The 16,186-nt window shown below is 40.0% G+C and overlaps 1 protein-coding gene across 4 annotated transcripts; it reads right to left on the bottom strand.

Annotated features, from left to right (window-relative positions):
- Window positions 1–318: 318 nt before the first annotated feature.
- On the bottom strand, window positions 319–12,446 carry MEPE (matrix extracellular phosphoglycoprotein). 4 transcript variants are annotated; one of them, XM_081140774.1, is made up of 5 exons: window positions 12,328–12,446; window positions 10,270–10,335; window positions 5,122–5,175; window positions 4,071–4,163; window positions 319–2,123 (listed from the first exon to the last, which is right to left on the bottom strand). In XM_081140774.1, exons 2-5 carry the CDS (start codon window positions 10,321–10,323, stop codon window positions 708–710), a joined length of 1,617 nt encoding a protein of 538 aa, XP_080996900.1. In that variant the 5' UTR covers window positions 10,324–10,335; window positions 12,328–12,446; the 3' UTR covers window positions 319–707. The 4 variants fall into 4 exon arrangements, with proteins under 4 accessions (XP_080996900.1, XP_080996901.1, XP_080996902.1 ...); XM_081140775.1 differs by having other exon boundaries at window positions 325–2,120; window positions 12,328–12,371; XM_081140776.1 differs by lacking the exon at window positions 5,122–5,175 and having other exon boundaries at window positions 325–2,123; window positions 12,328–12,362.
- Window positions 12,447–16,186: the final 3,740 nt, after the last annotated feature.

The following is a 16,186-nucleotide window of genomic DNA, read 5'->3' as shown; positions in this document are numbered from 1 at the left end:
TTTTCGGTTCTCTTTCTCTTTGTATAGAAGGAAGTAGAATTGAGAAACGTGATAACGTGGTGATTTGTCTCTGGAAATAAAACTTGCCTTGTAAGAAGCTGTGACTGTGCTGCAGGGGAAAGAGTGCAGAAGGCCGTGAGGGGGGCTGTGTCTGTTAGAGCAGAGGGGCTCCCGAGGAAAGAAGTGCTGGCTGGGCAGAGAGGGGTGAGGGAACGCCCTCAGGCTTTGCTCAGCACATTCACTGCACAGCACTGCCCTTGCCAGGCACAGGACTAATCTTGTTGCCTCTGAAATGAAGCGCCACAGACACAGGCTTTTCTCGTGGATCGTTTATTACAGATGACTATAGGAGAGATACCGTTTGTCTCCATGTCTACAGAGCAACAAGGGAAGCCTGACATTCACAAACTATTTTTAAATGGCACCTATTCAAATGTTACCTATTCCATAAATCCTTAATGAATGTTTTCCTTAAAGAAAAAAAAGCATCATAACGTTAAATAGGATTTCATAAGCATCACAACTTTGAATAGAATTTCATACCATGACCATAAAAATAGCCACAGTTCTCCCCAGGAGGCCGGGGTTCGGGGCCCACTCAGTTCCCCGCCCTGTCCCCCAGCTGGTCCGCTGCCGGGCGGCGGCCCTTCACCGTCGAGTCACGTCTAGGCGTGCAAAGCTTTATCCCGCTGGGAATGGCTAGCGGGCTAGTCACCGTCACTCTCACTCGAACTGCCACTGTCGGAGGACTCACTGCTGGCGTGCTTCCTGAGGAGCCTAACCCTCCTGTTGGCGTGGGATTTTCGGTGAGCCCGGGAGCCTTTTCCTTGTGGCACCCCCTTGCTCCACGTGGCACTGTTTTGTCGGTGGGGTACATAATGATTTTTCCCACTGTGTGTTGTTACAGTCCCCTCATTATTGGGGCCACTATGGGAACCTCTTTCATTTATAATTTCATTGTCAAGACCACGAGAAGGAATGAGCTGGCCCGGCCTTTTGCCCTCACTAGGAAATCTTTGCTTTTCACTCGAGGTCACTTGATTCCTGGTAGAATGTTCTGTACCTTTTCTACTACTCCCTTTGCCATTTTTCGGAATTTCATTATAATTAGTGCTTTCAGCAACATCCCTGCTGCCTTCTTTCCTTTGCTCTTTTGAGGACACATGAGGGTAATGAAACTCGACTTTTCCTTGGTGGGCATTCTGGCTGCCAGCATCCGCTCTGCTTCCTTCCTTCCCAGGGAGCTCCTTGAACTTGGTGTTCCCCGCGATGTGGTTGCCGCCCTCCACTAGGCTCACATCAGCGTTTGCCTCTTGCGCTGTTCCGTCCCTGGTTCCAATAGTGTTTTTGCCATTTTCTGCTGTCCCTGGGATGTCGTTAATACCCGGGCCTCCCGCTTCAGGATTAACAGTCTCAGCTTCAACTAGGCCAGAAACCTCTGTTTGAGTATCTGCGCCCTCTAGGTCAGGATCGACAGCATCTCCTTTACCAGAAATGTCCTTAAAAGGCTGGCCATCTCCACTGAAAGGAGAGATATCATTGTCCCCCCTCCCTTGCAGATCTAGATAGCCACTGCCTTCAAAATCACTGGGGATTTTTTTGAGTTTGGGGAACTGTTTTAGGGAGTCAGTGTCGTGGTGGATCTGGTGGGTGCTTTTGCTTTTTACTGGAATGTTTGGAGCTTGTGGGTCTCTTTGGTGATTCTTCTTACCTTTTGAGGGGGACTTGGCATGATTCGCACTTGATAGAATTTTGTTTAGACCGTTCCTGGCTTTGAGCGCCTTGTTTTCTGCCCCCAGCAGTTCAGTCACAGCTCCTGGCTCCATTACACGCCGCATGTCATTTCTGGTGAGAGCTGTACCGTGTTCTTCCTGGCCGCGCAGTCTGCTGAGAACATCGGCTCCATCCCCAGGCCCGTTGTTCCCCGTAGAGTCAGGGCAAATGGGCATCGTTAGGTCATTGTGGGCATTTTCTCTGTTACTAATGTGCTTCTTTTTATCGACTCCAAGAAGGAGCAAGTCTTTCTCTCTTCCTTGGACACTGTTTTCTTGAGGTGCTGGCCCTTGATGTCTTCTCTTGCCAGAGTGGTGAAGAGCAGTATTGTCTTTGGTTATGTCTTCCTGCTAGAGTGCAATGTTTAACAAAAAGTGATTATTTTATGTTAAATTCTTAAAAATCTAATAATTCTTAGGATATACATGTATTTTAAAAACATCCAGATACTTAATAATAAGACTCTATTCACTCAATAGAGGTTTGTTAGAAGAACTCATTCTGGGACGGCCGAAGCAGGTTTTCTGGAGAAAGAAGAATGAGCACTGTTTGAAGGGGGGGTAAGTTCAGATACATGGAAGGGAAGTGGTGAGGATCTTTTCAGAATGAGTGGCACGTTCAAATGTTTGGAACCAGGAAACATTTGAAAGATAATATGAATACAACTATGAGTATGTAGTGGAGAAATCCTAAAAAAAGAATAAGACATAAATTTGGAAATGTAGATGCTTAGGGCCTGATTTTGAAGGACAGAGTGTGGTCCTCATTTTGTGACTAGTGAGTCATTGCAAGTGACAGGGTTCATATTTTTAAAAGTATTCTCTCTCCCATTCTCATATCCCTCTCTCTCTCTGCCTCTCTCTCTCTGTCTCTCTCTCTCTCAAATATAGTACTGTTCTACTTGAAGGACTGCCTGTTTTTATACATGTGTCTTATTAATCTTAGAAGCAGTGAGAAAATTGTTGAGTCAGCTCACACTTGAATCTCAAGATAAAAATGGTTTATGGACGTCCCCTCTATTCTTATGAAGCTGGCTAATATGCAATATACAAGAGTTCCAACTTGTGATATTTTTAAGAGATAATATGAAATGACTTATTTGTGGGAGTTATGACATCATTACTCACTAATCTTTTGTTCGACAGGTATATTCTGACAATAAGATTGTTGACTGTGTGATGATCTCCGTGTCTGTTGGCTGGTCGCTTTGCTCTGTTTTACTGTCTTCATGCCTTCACTTATATCATTCTTTTCATGGAGAACGGCCTCTCCAACCCACTTGCTTGCTCAAATCCTTCCCACCCTCCACAGCTCAATTATTTCCATTATGTAGCTTTCCCTGAACACCAGACTAGGAAGTAATCTTTTTCTGCTCCAATCCCTAAAGCATAATATTTTAAGTGCCATCAATATAGCACTTTGCACATTCTGTCTTGGGTTAATGATTTTTGTAAGTACCATTTGTTTCTTTTATAAGTCTAGCATCCTGGAGAGAGAGAGAGTTAAGTTTTCTCAATTATTTTATCTCACATAATATCTTGCGCAGTAAGAAGAGCTCAATACATATTTATTATAACCAATAAGTTTAACAGGCAGTTAGTCTTAGAGAAGCATTCTAAAGAATATAAAGCTGAACAAAACAACATTCTGAAGGGGAACTACAACTCTCATGGGAAATGAAGCCAGATTTGGAAGAAGTAAGTAGTCCTTTTTGCTGATGGCATTGTAAGCTGTGTCCAGCTCTTTAGCCAATGAATTAGCAAGGGGCTGAATGAAAAGAATTACTGTTCCATTCCAGTGACAAGGCCCTTATTCTTTCTCTTCTGAGCATCCTGACACAGATGGCATCTTCTGTGGAATGAATTTAAGGGGCATTAAAATGTGTCACTCTTTAGGCCAAAGTGACATCTAATCCTCACCGTTAGAGGATATAGTAGAATATGTCCAGAAAACATCCTTATAAAGCACCAAACATTAATCAGAAGCAATAAAATGAAAAAAAAATACTCATGGGCATTTAGGGTCCACCAGTACCACACCTGCCTTGACAGGTCCTAAAGTAGGGCAGGATGTGGGCCAGGGCCCGGGGGGCCCACCTGTGTCAGGAAGACTCCAGAACACAGAGTTCCACAGCAGAGATGCATGAGGAGCCTGGGATGTGGGGAAAAGACAAAGGCACAGCCACAGACAGAAACCCCAGAGCCAGAAAAAGTAAAGCCTGTCTCCCTTGGAGTTCCCCCGAGTGTTAGTCCACGTTTGACTCAGGGTAAGGGCCATCGCGGAGAGATTCAGCTTACCTTTATGTTCGTTCGATTTTTCCTCCCAGGTGGTGTGTAAACATACTGGAAAATATAATGCCCATGTTTCTCATGGTGACCCTTGTATGTTATCTACAAAATACAACATTACGTGAAGATGGGTTTATCTCTCACTAAGAAGTTTCCTGGCTCTCTTGTTGGTAGTACAGATAATTTTAAAACTTGAGTGAAGTCTAATTCTACATCTAACAAAGGGTAGTGCTTCCTGTAACCACAGGAGGGTGTGTGTTCACCAGCCCCTGAGGACAGCAGCTTGTTTCTTTCTTTTCTACGTATCTCTAAGTTAGTTTTCCATTAGGATGACTGTCAACTGCCCTCCCACCCAGGGGGTATCAGTTTGATTTCCAAATTTCAATGGAAAAGGAGCACTTGGAAATATTTTCAGGTTGGAGGGGGCAGGGGGGTTAGGAGAAAGGCAGATTTTATAGTATACATGTCTGATGTCAAGTTGGCAAAACTCTCAGCATGAAAATCCAGGCTCTTAAATTTGCAGTTTTTGCCTTTGTAATTTTCAACAGAGACAGAGAGCAGGAGATTGTTAGTTCTTGGAACGGAATTTTCTGAGACTGCCAGAAGCAGCCGTGGCAGGCAGGAGTAAGCTGCAATTTGGTGACCTGAAAAGCTGAGGGAACTTGTTTAACTTTCTGGATGCATATGGAAACTAGCTCCACGTAAACAGAACTCCCCATTAAGACTCACTAATGTTCTTTGCTTTGTTTTCTCCCTCATTTATTGCTTTGTTCTCCAGTACATGTGTAGAAAAATGGTATTTGCTAATAACAATATCCCAGGATTTCTATGCAGTTATCCTTCCGAAGGAATAAATCATATTGAAGAGAAATCTCCATTTAGAATGCTTTTCCTTTTTTTCTCACACATCGTGTGAATCAAAGTGCCAAAATTATGTTTTAATTTTGCATTTTCATTCTAAGTACACAAGAATATTTTTGACAGTTGAAATTTTCCTCTGACTGACTTTTTCCTTTACGGAGTTGAAATGGATTTCTTTGAGAAGAATAGCTCTGTTTACCCCCTGTTCTTCCACACAGTCTTGCTTAGTTCCCTCAGTCTGTGGTTGAACCGCCTGAAAGGAAATAAGAAATAAAGCTTCACCAAACATTCATCCTTTCATTCGTGTCTTCAAACAACAAATCTTTTCTTTTTCTCTCACTGGGTTATACTAGTCAGTGTGGAAAATCGCCCTGACCAGAACGATTGGTAGCCACACCTCCCACATTAATATTTGTCTCAGTGTTAAAGAGGGTGCCAGCGTTCCGCCCCCAGCGGTGGGCAACGCCATCTCCATTACAGAGCCACATTCAAGCTGGAGGACTGCCAGGCCGGGCAGGGTGGCACTCCAGTGAAAAAGCTTGGATGTCATTGCTATCCACTGAAAAAGAAGGTTTCACTGGAACATTGGGTGTTGTTTAGTCAGTGCATCAAAATCAGAGCTCACCTAACACTGAGGACTTCATGTGCATTAATTGCATAAATTCAGAAACTGCTGTGTGAGTTAAGATACGATGCTCTGATTACCCTGCAAGAGAAAAACCATAGCCCTGCACCTAAGGGGAAGTACCACACCTGGGGATGGGACTTTCTTGTTGCCAGTCACTTGGGCAGATATTTCTTTCAGGGAAAGGAAAACAGGGTAACCTGCAGATGGGGACAAAGACTTTCTCTTGATGTGACATGGAAGTGTCAAAGTGTCTTGAGGGTACCTGGAGACTCAGGATAGCTATTAAATTAGAGAAAGGCCAGAAACTAAAAAGACACAGAGCCAGGCATCTTGTTCCAAGCTTTTAGGCTAAAATGTAGGTGTCACCGGAGAGCTTACAGAAGAGGACCTGAGAATCCTGGAGCAAGCTTGCCATGGAAGCAACAGACGTAACAAGTCTTTTATTCTCAGTATTTTTTTCTCTCATTTATTTTTGAAATTCCTAGGTTATCTCAGATGTGGCAAGAGGAATCAACGGGTAGGACTGGTCTGTGTCTAAATGAGCATGCTAAAATGAAAACAGGCATCATGGCAGTGTTAGTCATATAAGAGAGAAAATCCCACAAGGGAAAGATTAAATTAAAAGGCCCTATCCACCTAGAGAATATTATGCCTGACTAAACCTTAGAGTTCTGTATTTCCTAGCAATAAGATATGAGCAATTATCCTGCTTGCTTTCAGATACTGTACTTCTGCTCTCTCTGTGACGGTCCCTGCAAACACTTCCTGAGCTCCTTTGACATCTGGCTCCAGTCCGGGTTTGGCTGATGGGAGACCCGGCCTGAGACTGACAGGTAAAAGGAGAAAGCCAAGGCTTGTCCTTGCCTGCTCTTTCATTTGGGGCGGCATCTCTAGGATTGGATGCATCCCCTTTGTGGCCCTAGTCCTTGCTGCCCACCCCCACCCCCACCCCCACCCCCAGGCGCTCCTTCCTTGTCCCCCCAGCCCGAGGCACGGCAGTGGCTTCAGTGTTCATGTTGCCTCATCACCCCCTTGACTTGCCCTTTCTGTTCATCCTGTACTTTATAACTATTCTCCAATTAGGACCCTTCTTACTGAACTTCCTATCATGGCTGAAATCATCTTAAAAATAAACTCAAAACTTTAGTAAAAGTGCTCTATTGGCTGAGCTCCAAAGCAGATCTGCCTGGCATTCCAGTCCATTTTAGAAACAAAAATATTTTGCCAATCATAGATACAAAGGACAAACTGGCAGTTGCCAGAGGGGAGGGAGGAGAGGGACAGGCAATATAGGTGAAGGGGATTAAGAGGTACAAACTTCTAGTTATAAAATAAATAACTCACAAAGATGTAATGAACAGCCTAGGGAATATAGTCAATAATATTGTAATAACTGTGTATGGGGACAGATGGCAACTAGACTTACTGTGGTGATCATTTTATAATGTATAAAAGTTTTGAATCACTATGTTGTAAACCTGAAACTAATGTAATATTGTATGTCAATCATACTTCAACTTTAAAAAGACAGAGAAATACACACTAAAGAAATAACAATTAACTTTATACTCGTTGGGTGGGGATCTAGAGGAAAAGGTAGTATGGTACATATTGGTGGTGAGAATGTTAAGATGCATAGCATTTGGGGAAGAAAATATGGCAATATCTATGGAAAAAATACATATTCTCTTCTACTCAATACTGCTCAGGAATCTATTATAGAAAATAAAAGTAAAAATCTTGCCCATAAAAATAAAAGTACAAATTTGTATGAAAAAATAGTTTGTCAATGATACTTTATATTTATATAGCACTTTACAGTTTGTAAACTTCTTTCATATAAATAATCTCGTCTTAGTCCCATAATAACCCCTGTGAGAAAGGAAGTAGAGAAACAGAATTGCCTACACCTACACAGCTGGTGGTAGCAGGACAAGTAAAGGAGATACTTTGACCTAAATCCTCTGCCTCAAAGTCCCAGGGTTAAAATAATAAATTTTTAAATGGCCTGATATATGGAAAAAACATATTTAATAATAAGAGGAAATGTGCCTGTAATTTATATGAAGCACCTTCAGGCATATTTTATCATTTTATCTTTTATTGCCTTTTTTATGTTGGTTCATATATGATTTTTTGTACATAAATTTAGATCATTGCCTCATTTCACAAAAATGTGAAAACATCTGGAAATGGGGCTATAGGAAAGAGAAAACATAAAAATTAGATGAGTAGATATTAATTTTAAAAAGAAGTGTCAGTTTGGGGTATCTGGCATCTTCTTACAGAACATAATACATGCTCATGTATTAAAAACATGCTTAGAATAGAGTACTTTAATATAGTTCACAATAATAAATCATGAACTTATAACAGAGTAACTTATAACAAAGTCTTTATACTCTAATAGCATATTGATGAATATTAATTAAATTGCATCGCCCAATAATCAATCATCTTTTATTTTCTTTCATTTTTTAATTTTTGTTTTTGAAGGAAACAAGAAGGTAACCCCCAAATATGCCTCTTTGACATAAAAATTATTTTGAGCTGAAGCCAATTAAAAAATAGTAAGCAGAATAATTCCTCTTCTTCTGCCTAATGGCAGGAAATAAATTCTTTAACTGGAGACAGACTCTTACCAGTCCAGAAACCACCCCAGAGGAATCTGCAAACAACCCTTGTTAAACTAACCCTAATCTTCTTACTTGAGGAAGGTAAGGACTCCCTAGCCCTAGGTGGACTAGCCCAAACCTTTTTGTCTTATCAATTCTTCACAAATTTATTGTTTCTTTATCTAAACAGTATAAAAGCTTCCTGCCCTGGTCACTTCTTCAGGTCTTTATTCTCGTCTGAAGACTCCTATGTACATGTAAAAATTCAATAAAACTTGTATGCTTTACTCCTGTTGACATATCTTTGTCAGTTTAAATTTCAGTTTCAACCAGGGACCCTAAGAGGGCTGAGAAAAAGGTTTTGCTCCCCTACAATTTGAACTTGGATTCTAGTTCCCAAACATATGTAAATGACTTAATATACACCAATTTCTGATACCACCAACCTATTAAATAATTTTGATAAATGTTCAGACTCTATATATCTGGGAGAAAACATATTTAGCCATTTATAATTCCAAATTTTGTCTTTATATCTTTGCAGGACCTCTTCCATTTGAAACATGCACCCTTCCCTTCCCCCCCGTACCCACGTGGCAGTTCCCCCTTGCTTGAATGTGGCCCTGATGGCATTGTCTCCCCCTGGGGAGGAACGCTGGCACCTGCTTTTGACCAGTGGTCACCGCATTGATGTTGACATAGCACATTTACTGGAAAATGGTTGGAGAATGCCACTCCCACTGTTCCTTGGACCGTGTTGCTCAAAATAGATTCCTTCTAGGCTGGTGGGATTGAGCTGGGTCAGCAGGACCCACCGGCTGTCATCGTGATGGGGTAAACCATGTGCACGGAGCCTGGCAGGTGTCTATTTTAAGCAGTGCAGCCCCCACAGACTGCTAGAGGCTGTGAGCTGAGAGGAAACAAGCTTTCCTCAACTTCTGCTGTCCTCACCCGATGACATGGTTCATGCTTGTCAGTGGGTTGCCCAACTGGTCACCCACTCGCTCAGGACCTATATTTAAGTACTTCTGGCAACAGAGTGGTCACTCGTTTCCATGGTTCTCCAACTGGAAAGGTTACTCTGGGAAGTTAGAATGCTTTCCAGACATTATCTAATTGGCACTGCGTCTGCATTGCAGAAAATATCGCTAACACTCCATTCTCACAGGATCATTGAGTCACATCCTGAGTGCTCATCTGGGTGAATCAGAGGGGAAAAGAGACACAAAAGAAATTGGAGCTTGGTTTGGGTTAAGCTTGGGGGCACTCCCTCCCATCGCTAGCCTCAGCAATGAAGAGAAAATCATCACTAGGATCTCACAGTGCTGAGGTGTTGCAAGAATCACAGGAAAGTTCTGCTCCCTTTGTGGTGCCATGTATTTACAAAATCTAGTTGGTTAGCCTTAAAATAATCAAGTCATTTTTTCCCCCAGTTTTTAGTAAAATACTGAAAAATTATTTTGACATGTTATAATTTGGGTCTCTGAGCATTCACTCATTGGCGTTAGCTGATTTGAAACACTGTGGCTGGCTCTTGGTTTTTCTCAAAAGTACTCTTTCTGGTGTTTTTTAAAAGGCAACATGTGGACATCTTGTAATTCAACACATGTTCATTGAAGGCTCCTTGGTGGCAGGCTTTGGTGTCAAGTGCTGGAGGCTTTCTTTTTGCTTCACTATCACCAAACTAGGTGTTACTAGTTTGAAAAGGCAGGCAGAGAAAGAAAAACATCACATGATCTTGCTTATACATGGAATCTAAAGAACTTAATAAACTGATGAACAGAATAGATTCAATGACATGGAAGCATAGATGAGACTGACGAATGTCAGAGGGATGGAGGAGGGCGGATAGGTAGAGGGGGAGGGAGTAACCAAAGAATTTATATGCATATATGCACAACCCAAGGACATGGACAATGGTGGGGAGAGGGACTGGGGAGGGGGAAGGAATGGGGGGGAATGGGTCATTGGGGGGAAAAAGGGACAGCTGTAATATTTTAAACACAAAATAAAATAAAATAAAATAAAAGGCATTGCTTAAAAGATAAACAGATAAAGAAAGCAATAGATTTTATGATGCATAATTAAAATCCGAAATGCTTACTGATGCTGCCCAGGTCAGATGGAAAAGAAGCAGTCCCAAATAGACGATTTGCATCTTTGAGAATCTCTGTAAAAAGACATTATATTTCACTACCCTAAAGCATTGCCAATTATGAACTGCAACCTTAAAAATAAATACAACACAAAAGTATATACAAACACCCTTCCCCTAGCAATCCTTTTATAAGAAAAAAACCAAAACCCTATGTATAATTTACTTATACCCAAGTGTGGATACTTTAATGAAAGTGCTTTCATATGTCTAATTATTCTAATGTGAAAATGAAAATTGTCCAATATTATTAAGGCAATGAAGTCAGTTGGTAGAAATGAATTTTAAAGATATATTTATTCACTCTATCGTTAGCCCAAACTTTTCCCTTTTGTCTTTAGAGAGACATCATTTAATTTAGATATTTTATAATTTATAATAACATTAAGTTAGTATAGCAGCTTATAACATACTCTTTAAATGATTTGGCAGTGGAGCAGGCTCCATGGTGAGGAATATAATTGTGTCCCTTACCAGGCTGGTACCCCAATATACGTTATATTCATTAGCAAAGTACCTGATCTAGTATCCATCCATGGGCTGAAGAGTGAAACAATTTATATAATACTTATATTAATAGCTAACATTTACTGAATACTAAAATGAGCCAAGCACTATTCTAAACATTTTCCATGTATTCAATTAATTAAGCCTCCTGATAACCCTATGAGTTAGGTGGCATTACTATTCCTGTTTTATAGATTAGGAAATAGCCACAGAAAGTCAAATAACTGGTCCCGGAATTCCCAGATATTAAAGGGTAGAACTGAGATTAATAACCTGGCAACGTTGTTAGAGAGCCAGTGTTCTTAATCCAAACTTTATGCCACCTGGAATGTTTTATTCTTTTACTTATTACAGAAAAATCTACATGTAGTTGATTTAAAGGCAAATCATATTTTATATGGGGCTTAACAAAATTATGTTTGAAATATTAACATTTAATGGATGCATGGAACAGAATGACAGATCTCAGAGGGAAGGGAGTAGAGGAGATGGGAAGAGATTAACCAAAATACATATATGCATATATGCACAACCCATGGCCACAGACAATAGTGTGAGGAAGGCCTGGGGAGGGGGCAGTGGCTGGGTGGAGGTGGGTAAAGGGGGGAAATAAGGGACATCTATAATAATATCAATAATAAATTTTAAAAAACATTAACATTTAGCTATGGATAAAGGTACATGTTTATACTTTGGTAAATATACTAAGAGAATGTAGTTAGCTCACTGAAGTCAAGAGGCCATTAAATTGAAGGGGAAAAAAAGTCAACCTTAGATTACTAATCTGTTGGTTTTGATAAGCATTAAGTATTTTACTAACTACCACACAGACATATAACAACCAATATGAGAATAAAAAATGTATACCACTTCTTGAGAATACTTGGGGGAAAAGCACTTTTATTGGGAAAAATAATCTAAATACTGTTGCAATCTTTAAGCATTTCAAGGTTAAAAAAAACCCTTTTATTTGGGGAAATAAATATAACTATTAAATATATTCTAAAATTCTAGGCTATTCTCTTCAAAATTAATGCAATTTTAAGAACCTTAATTCTAACTATAAAGTAGCCACCCAAGCATTTTAAAGATGAGGACAATACAAGTCACTTATTAAACGACTTAATGCTGAGAAATATCAGCACAGATGATACCAGCAGAAAGGAGGTTGGGGAGTGTGAATATCACATTACCCTCATCCTGGTTATAAGTGCAGGGATAGAGTAGTATTAGAGTCTTTGGGTTATTGTGGATCTCGATAATGCTGTCAATCAAATCAAAGAAGATATTGCCATCAATTTTAGTTGATAATTTCTAGAGCTTGGTAATGTACTTTCTGTTTTATAAAGCAAAGCACTAAATATTACACAGTTGTGTTCAGTAGCGAATACCTTCGATTTGCAGTTAGTTTCAAAATTTCTCTACCTGGTTGGCATGCATCCTGAAAATGTAACCAATTACATTATAAAGCTATCAAGAACATCAAGAAAGCCAAATTACCTGTATCTTTTACCTTCAGGATACTTGGCTTCTTCTGCAGGATTAGTAGTTTCTGGGCATTTTGCTGAAATTTAAAGTTTGTTAGAGTTCCCAATGGCCAATCAGCATTGGCTCACTTCGCACTAGCAAAAACAATTTGTTACCAGTGCCCACAGATAACCATAGGGGGCAAAGTAATTTTAATCTAAAAATGGTTTTGTGGTGGAAAGCTGCTATCAAATGTTCCAGAAAGCAGGATAAACAGAAAATATAAATACCTCAGTTTGGTATATCATGTTGTCAGATCATTAAAATTTACTTCAGAACTATTAATTAGGATTGACTTAATAACAAGTTTATAAATGGAAAACATTTCAGCAATCATTTTATGTAGAAAGTTGATAAGCTTTCAATTTTGTCTTAATTAAATTCAGCAACATTAACAAAAAATATTGAGCCCTGGTCAGTGTGTCTCAGTGGTTGGAACATCAGACTGAAGGGTTGGATTCATGACTAAGGGCCTGTACCTGGGTTCCTGGTTGCATCCCAGGCCCCAGTTGGGGCACTTGCCGGAAGCAACCAATCGATGTGTCTCTCTCACCTTTCTCTTTTTCTCTCTTTCTCTCTCCTTCTCTCTCCCTCCCTCCCTCCCTCCCTTCCACTCTTCCCTAAAAAAAAAACCAACCAAAAAAAAAAAACTAATGGAAAAAATGTCCTTCGTGAGGATTAACAAAAATGAAAGCAAGCAAAGAAAATATCGAGTGCCTATTGCCTACTGTATCACAGGCATTGGTGAAACAGCAGTGAACAAACCAGAAAAAAAAAAATCCCTGTCTTCATGGAGTTTATAATCTGGTGGGGACACAGATAATAAACCGAATAAGTAAGTAAAATATATTCCATTAGGTAGGGACACAGACTTAGTCTAAGAAGAAAAAGCATTGCAGGGAGGGGGTGGGGACACTAGGTTAAAATTTTAGATAGGGAATCCTGGGAAGGGCTCATTGGGAGGGTGACTTTTGAGTAAACACCTGTAGACATATGGACTGTCCAAGGGAAGAGCATTCTAGGCAGAAGGAAGAGGCAGAGGAGAGCCCAGAGGCAAGAGCCTGCTGGCTTGGTCCAGGAACAGAGAAGAGATCTATTTGGCTGAAGGGACTGACAAGTGGAATAAGAGGAAATGAGGTCAGAAAGCATCAGATGGCAGATGATAGAGGGCCTAAGGGTCACTGCAAGGCTTTGGCCCTATCCTGAGTGAGAAGGAAGCCCTTGGAGGTTTGGGGCAGATGAGTAACTGAGGGAGTGTGTGGAGTAGGAACAGGCAGAGACTGACTAGGAAGCTCTTTGGGGACTGTGAGGAAGAGCTGATTGGGCCTTGACCCAGAGGGGTAGCAGAGGGAAGCTAGTGCAATTTGCTGATGCACGAGATGTGGGGCAGGAGAGAAAACCAAGAATGAAGGTTGACACCAAGTTTTTTGCTTTGAGCAGCTGGAAGAATGACACTGCCTTTTCTAGATATTAGGGAAACTGCAGAAGAAGTGGTTTGTGGGGAAACATTGAGAGTTTGGGTTTGGATGTGAATGTTATAAAGTGGCCAATGGAGGACATTGACTTTCTGAGTATGTGGACATAGCATACCATATTGGGATAAGCCCTTCTAGGGCAATTGCTTGCTCTTCTGCTTTGCCTAATCTGGCTGCCAAAATCATGATTGCAATAGTTCAGGAGGTTCTAGTCAGTCTAAAAATATTATAGTACTACCTTGAGGGGTAACTTACATTAGAAATATATGTAAAACATCAATAATAGATAACATGAGAATTATTTAACTCATACCAAGTGATAAGAACTGCCTGTAAACACAACTTTAACAGACTGTGATATCTAATGAGAGTTAGGTGTAAACCTCCAATTTCTCCTCTCTTCCAAAACAGGCAAAGAAAAAAAGAAAACAAACAAATAGCCCTTGGACAGCTTTAGCTGAGAGAATGGTGTCTTTTCTAGTTCAAGCTAATCCCTGTTTTTGCTTCATCCAAATTCTGAAGCTCCTCTCCTCAGTCTCTGGAGCTGGTTTTTAAAACACTTGCCAAGACTAAAATTTGAGCTACTGAGCTGGGGCCACTGTTGACTCGCAATCATTCAACCATGGATTTGGAGTATTTAGACATTGTCATTGACAATGAAAACCTTTAACCTTATTAGCTTTGGAGTCAAACTTACCTGAGTTCAAATACTGACTTGCTGTGGTCAGTTGCTTAAGCAATTAAATTGAGCTTCTGTAAGCCTCAATTTCTCCATCTGAAAACAAGGGGAGCATAAGTAATAAGCTAAATTTTCATTGAGTGATTACTCCGATTCAAGCATTATTCTAAATGTGGTGCATTAACTCATTTAATGTTTACAAGAACTCAATATTGTAGGTACTGTTATTATCACCCTGATTTAGCGACAAGACATGAAGCAGTTAAGTGACTTGCTTAGAGTCACATATCTAGCAACTATAAAAAAGCCAGAATTTGTAATTAGCCAATCTGACTCAAAGTGAGGTTTGAAAACCACAGCACTATACTATCTCATAAAGTCAGGGTAAACCCTAAATTAACAAATGTCTACAAGGTGCTTAGCCCAGTACCTAATTCTAAATTAAATGATAAATAGCCCAGCCAGTCTGGCTCAGTGGTTGAGCATCAACCCATGAGCCTGCTTTGATTCAAAGTCCCCTGCTTTGAATCAAAGGTCCTGCTTTGATTCCTGGTCAGGGCACATGGCGGGGTTTTGGACTTGATCCCCAGTGTAGGCATGCAGGAGGCAGCTGACTGATGTTTCTCTCTCATCAGTGTTTCTATCTCTCTATCCCTCTTCCTTCCTCTCTCTCTAAAATCGGTAAAAACATATTTAAAAAATTAATTAAATGGTAAATAAATAATAGCTCTCCATCCCACCTAGTCTTCCTATCATTAAATGATAATCTGGTATTCAGACAACATCCTTCTGTATCTCTTTCTGTCCTCTGTTTTCCTACCATGTCTTCTTCTGTGACTTATTGGGTACGGGGGAAACAACAATGAAGTAGTGAAAAAAATAATAGAGTTGATGTTTAAGAGCTATTTCTCTAGACATCATAAATATTAATGACCAGAATTTCAGCACAGTGTGAAGAATTTGGATGACACAGAAAGAGACTAACAAGGAAATGCAAAGCAAAGAGACCACAGGAGAAAGAGTGCTCAGTCAACTATTAGACTGAACAGAAAAATAAAGCTATCTAAACAGTAGACAGATATGAACACCATGTAAATGCTCATCTCAACATCCCATTAAGGCAATGAATAATTCAGGAATGTCTAGAACAGTTAGCAAGTTGTGCAGTGTTTTAAGGTTGTACTTTGCTCCATAATATTAACTTTATGCTTTTGAATAATCCAGATAAAGTAGACACCTGGTATGTGCTTCATATATAGTACAGCCTTGGAAAATGTTGATTTTTTTCAACATACATTTATTTTATAGTTTCAGATATTGTTTTTCCTTTTTCCCAAATAACTTTAGTGTATATGAAAGAGATTTCCCCTTCATTTAAGGAATGAGAGAGCAGTTAATTCTATCTAGATGAAGCTGTGTTCTATGAGAGAAAATTTAAACAGAAAAAAGTTGGTGTAGCTACTAGCCCTACCAAGGAGTAACTTGAGGTAGCTAAATATATATGCTCCCAAAGCTAAAATGAATTCAAAACTAAAAAAAAAATATAATCTACTTGAGCCCTAAATTTAGAACCTACAATTGACAAAAGAAAAGAAAAAAAAGAAAAGCCTATTCTGACTGGAAGATTGCAGAGAAGAAAATCCAGGAAGAAAAACCTGGGAATGATCATTTGTTAAAT

This window comes from Miniopterus schreibersii (genome assembly GCF_964146895.1).
Source record: "Miniopterus schreibersii genome assembly, chromosome: 1".
NCBI classification, from domain to species: Eukaryota; Metazoa; Chordata; class Mammalia; order Chiroptera; family Miniopteridae; genus Miniopterus; species Miniopterus schreibersii.
This window is presented reverse-complemented; position numbering and strand designations above follow the sequence as displayed.

Coding starts and splice junctions, on each gene's coding strand:
- MEPE (XM_081140774.1), bottom strand. CDS start 10,323: ATGCAAATCGTCTATTTGGGACTGCTTCTTTTCCATCTGACCTGGGCA. Junction 5,176..10,269: donor ATCTGACCTGGGCAGCATCA/GTAAGCATTTCG, acceptor ATTTCCTTTCAG/GCGGTTCAACCACAGACTGA. Junction 4,164..5,121: donor ACTGTGTGGAAGAACAGGGG/GTAAACAGAGCT, acceptor TGTATTTTGTAG/ATAACATACAAGGGTCACCA.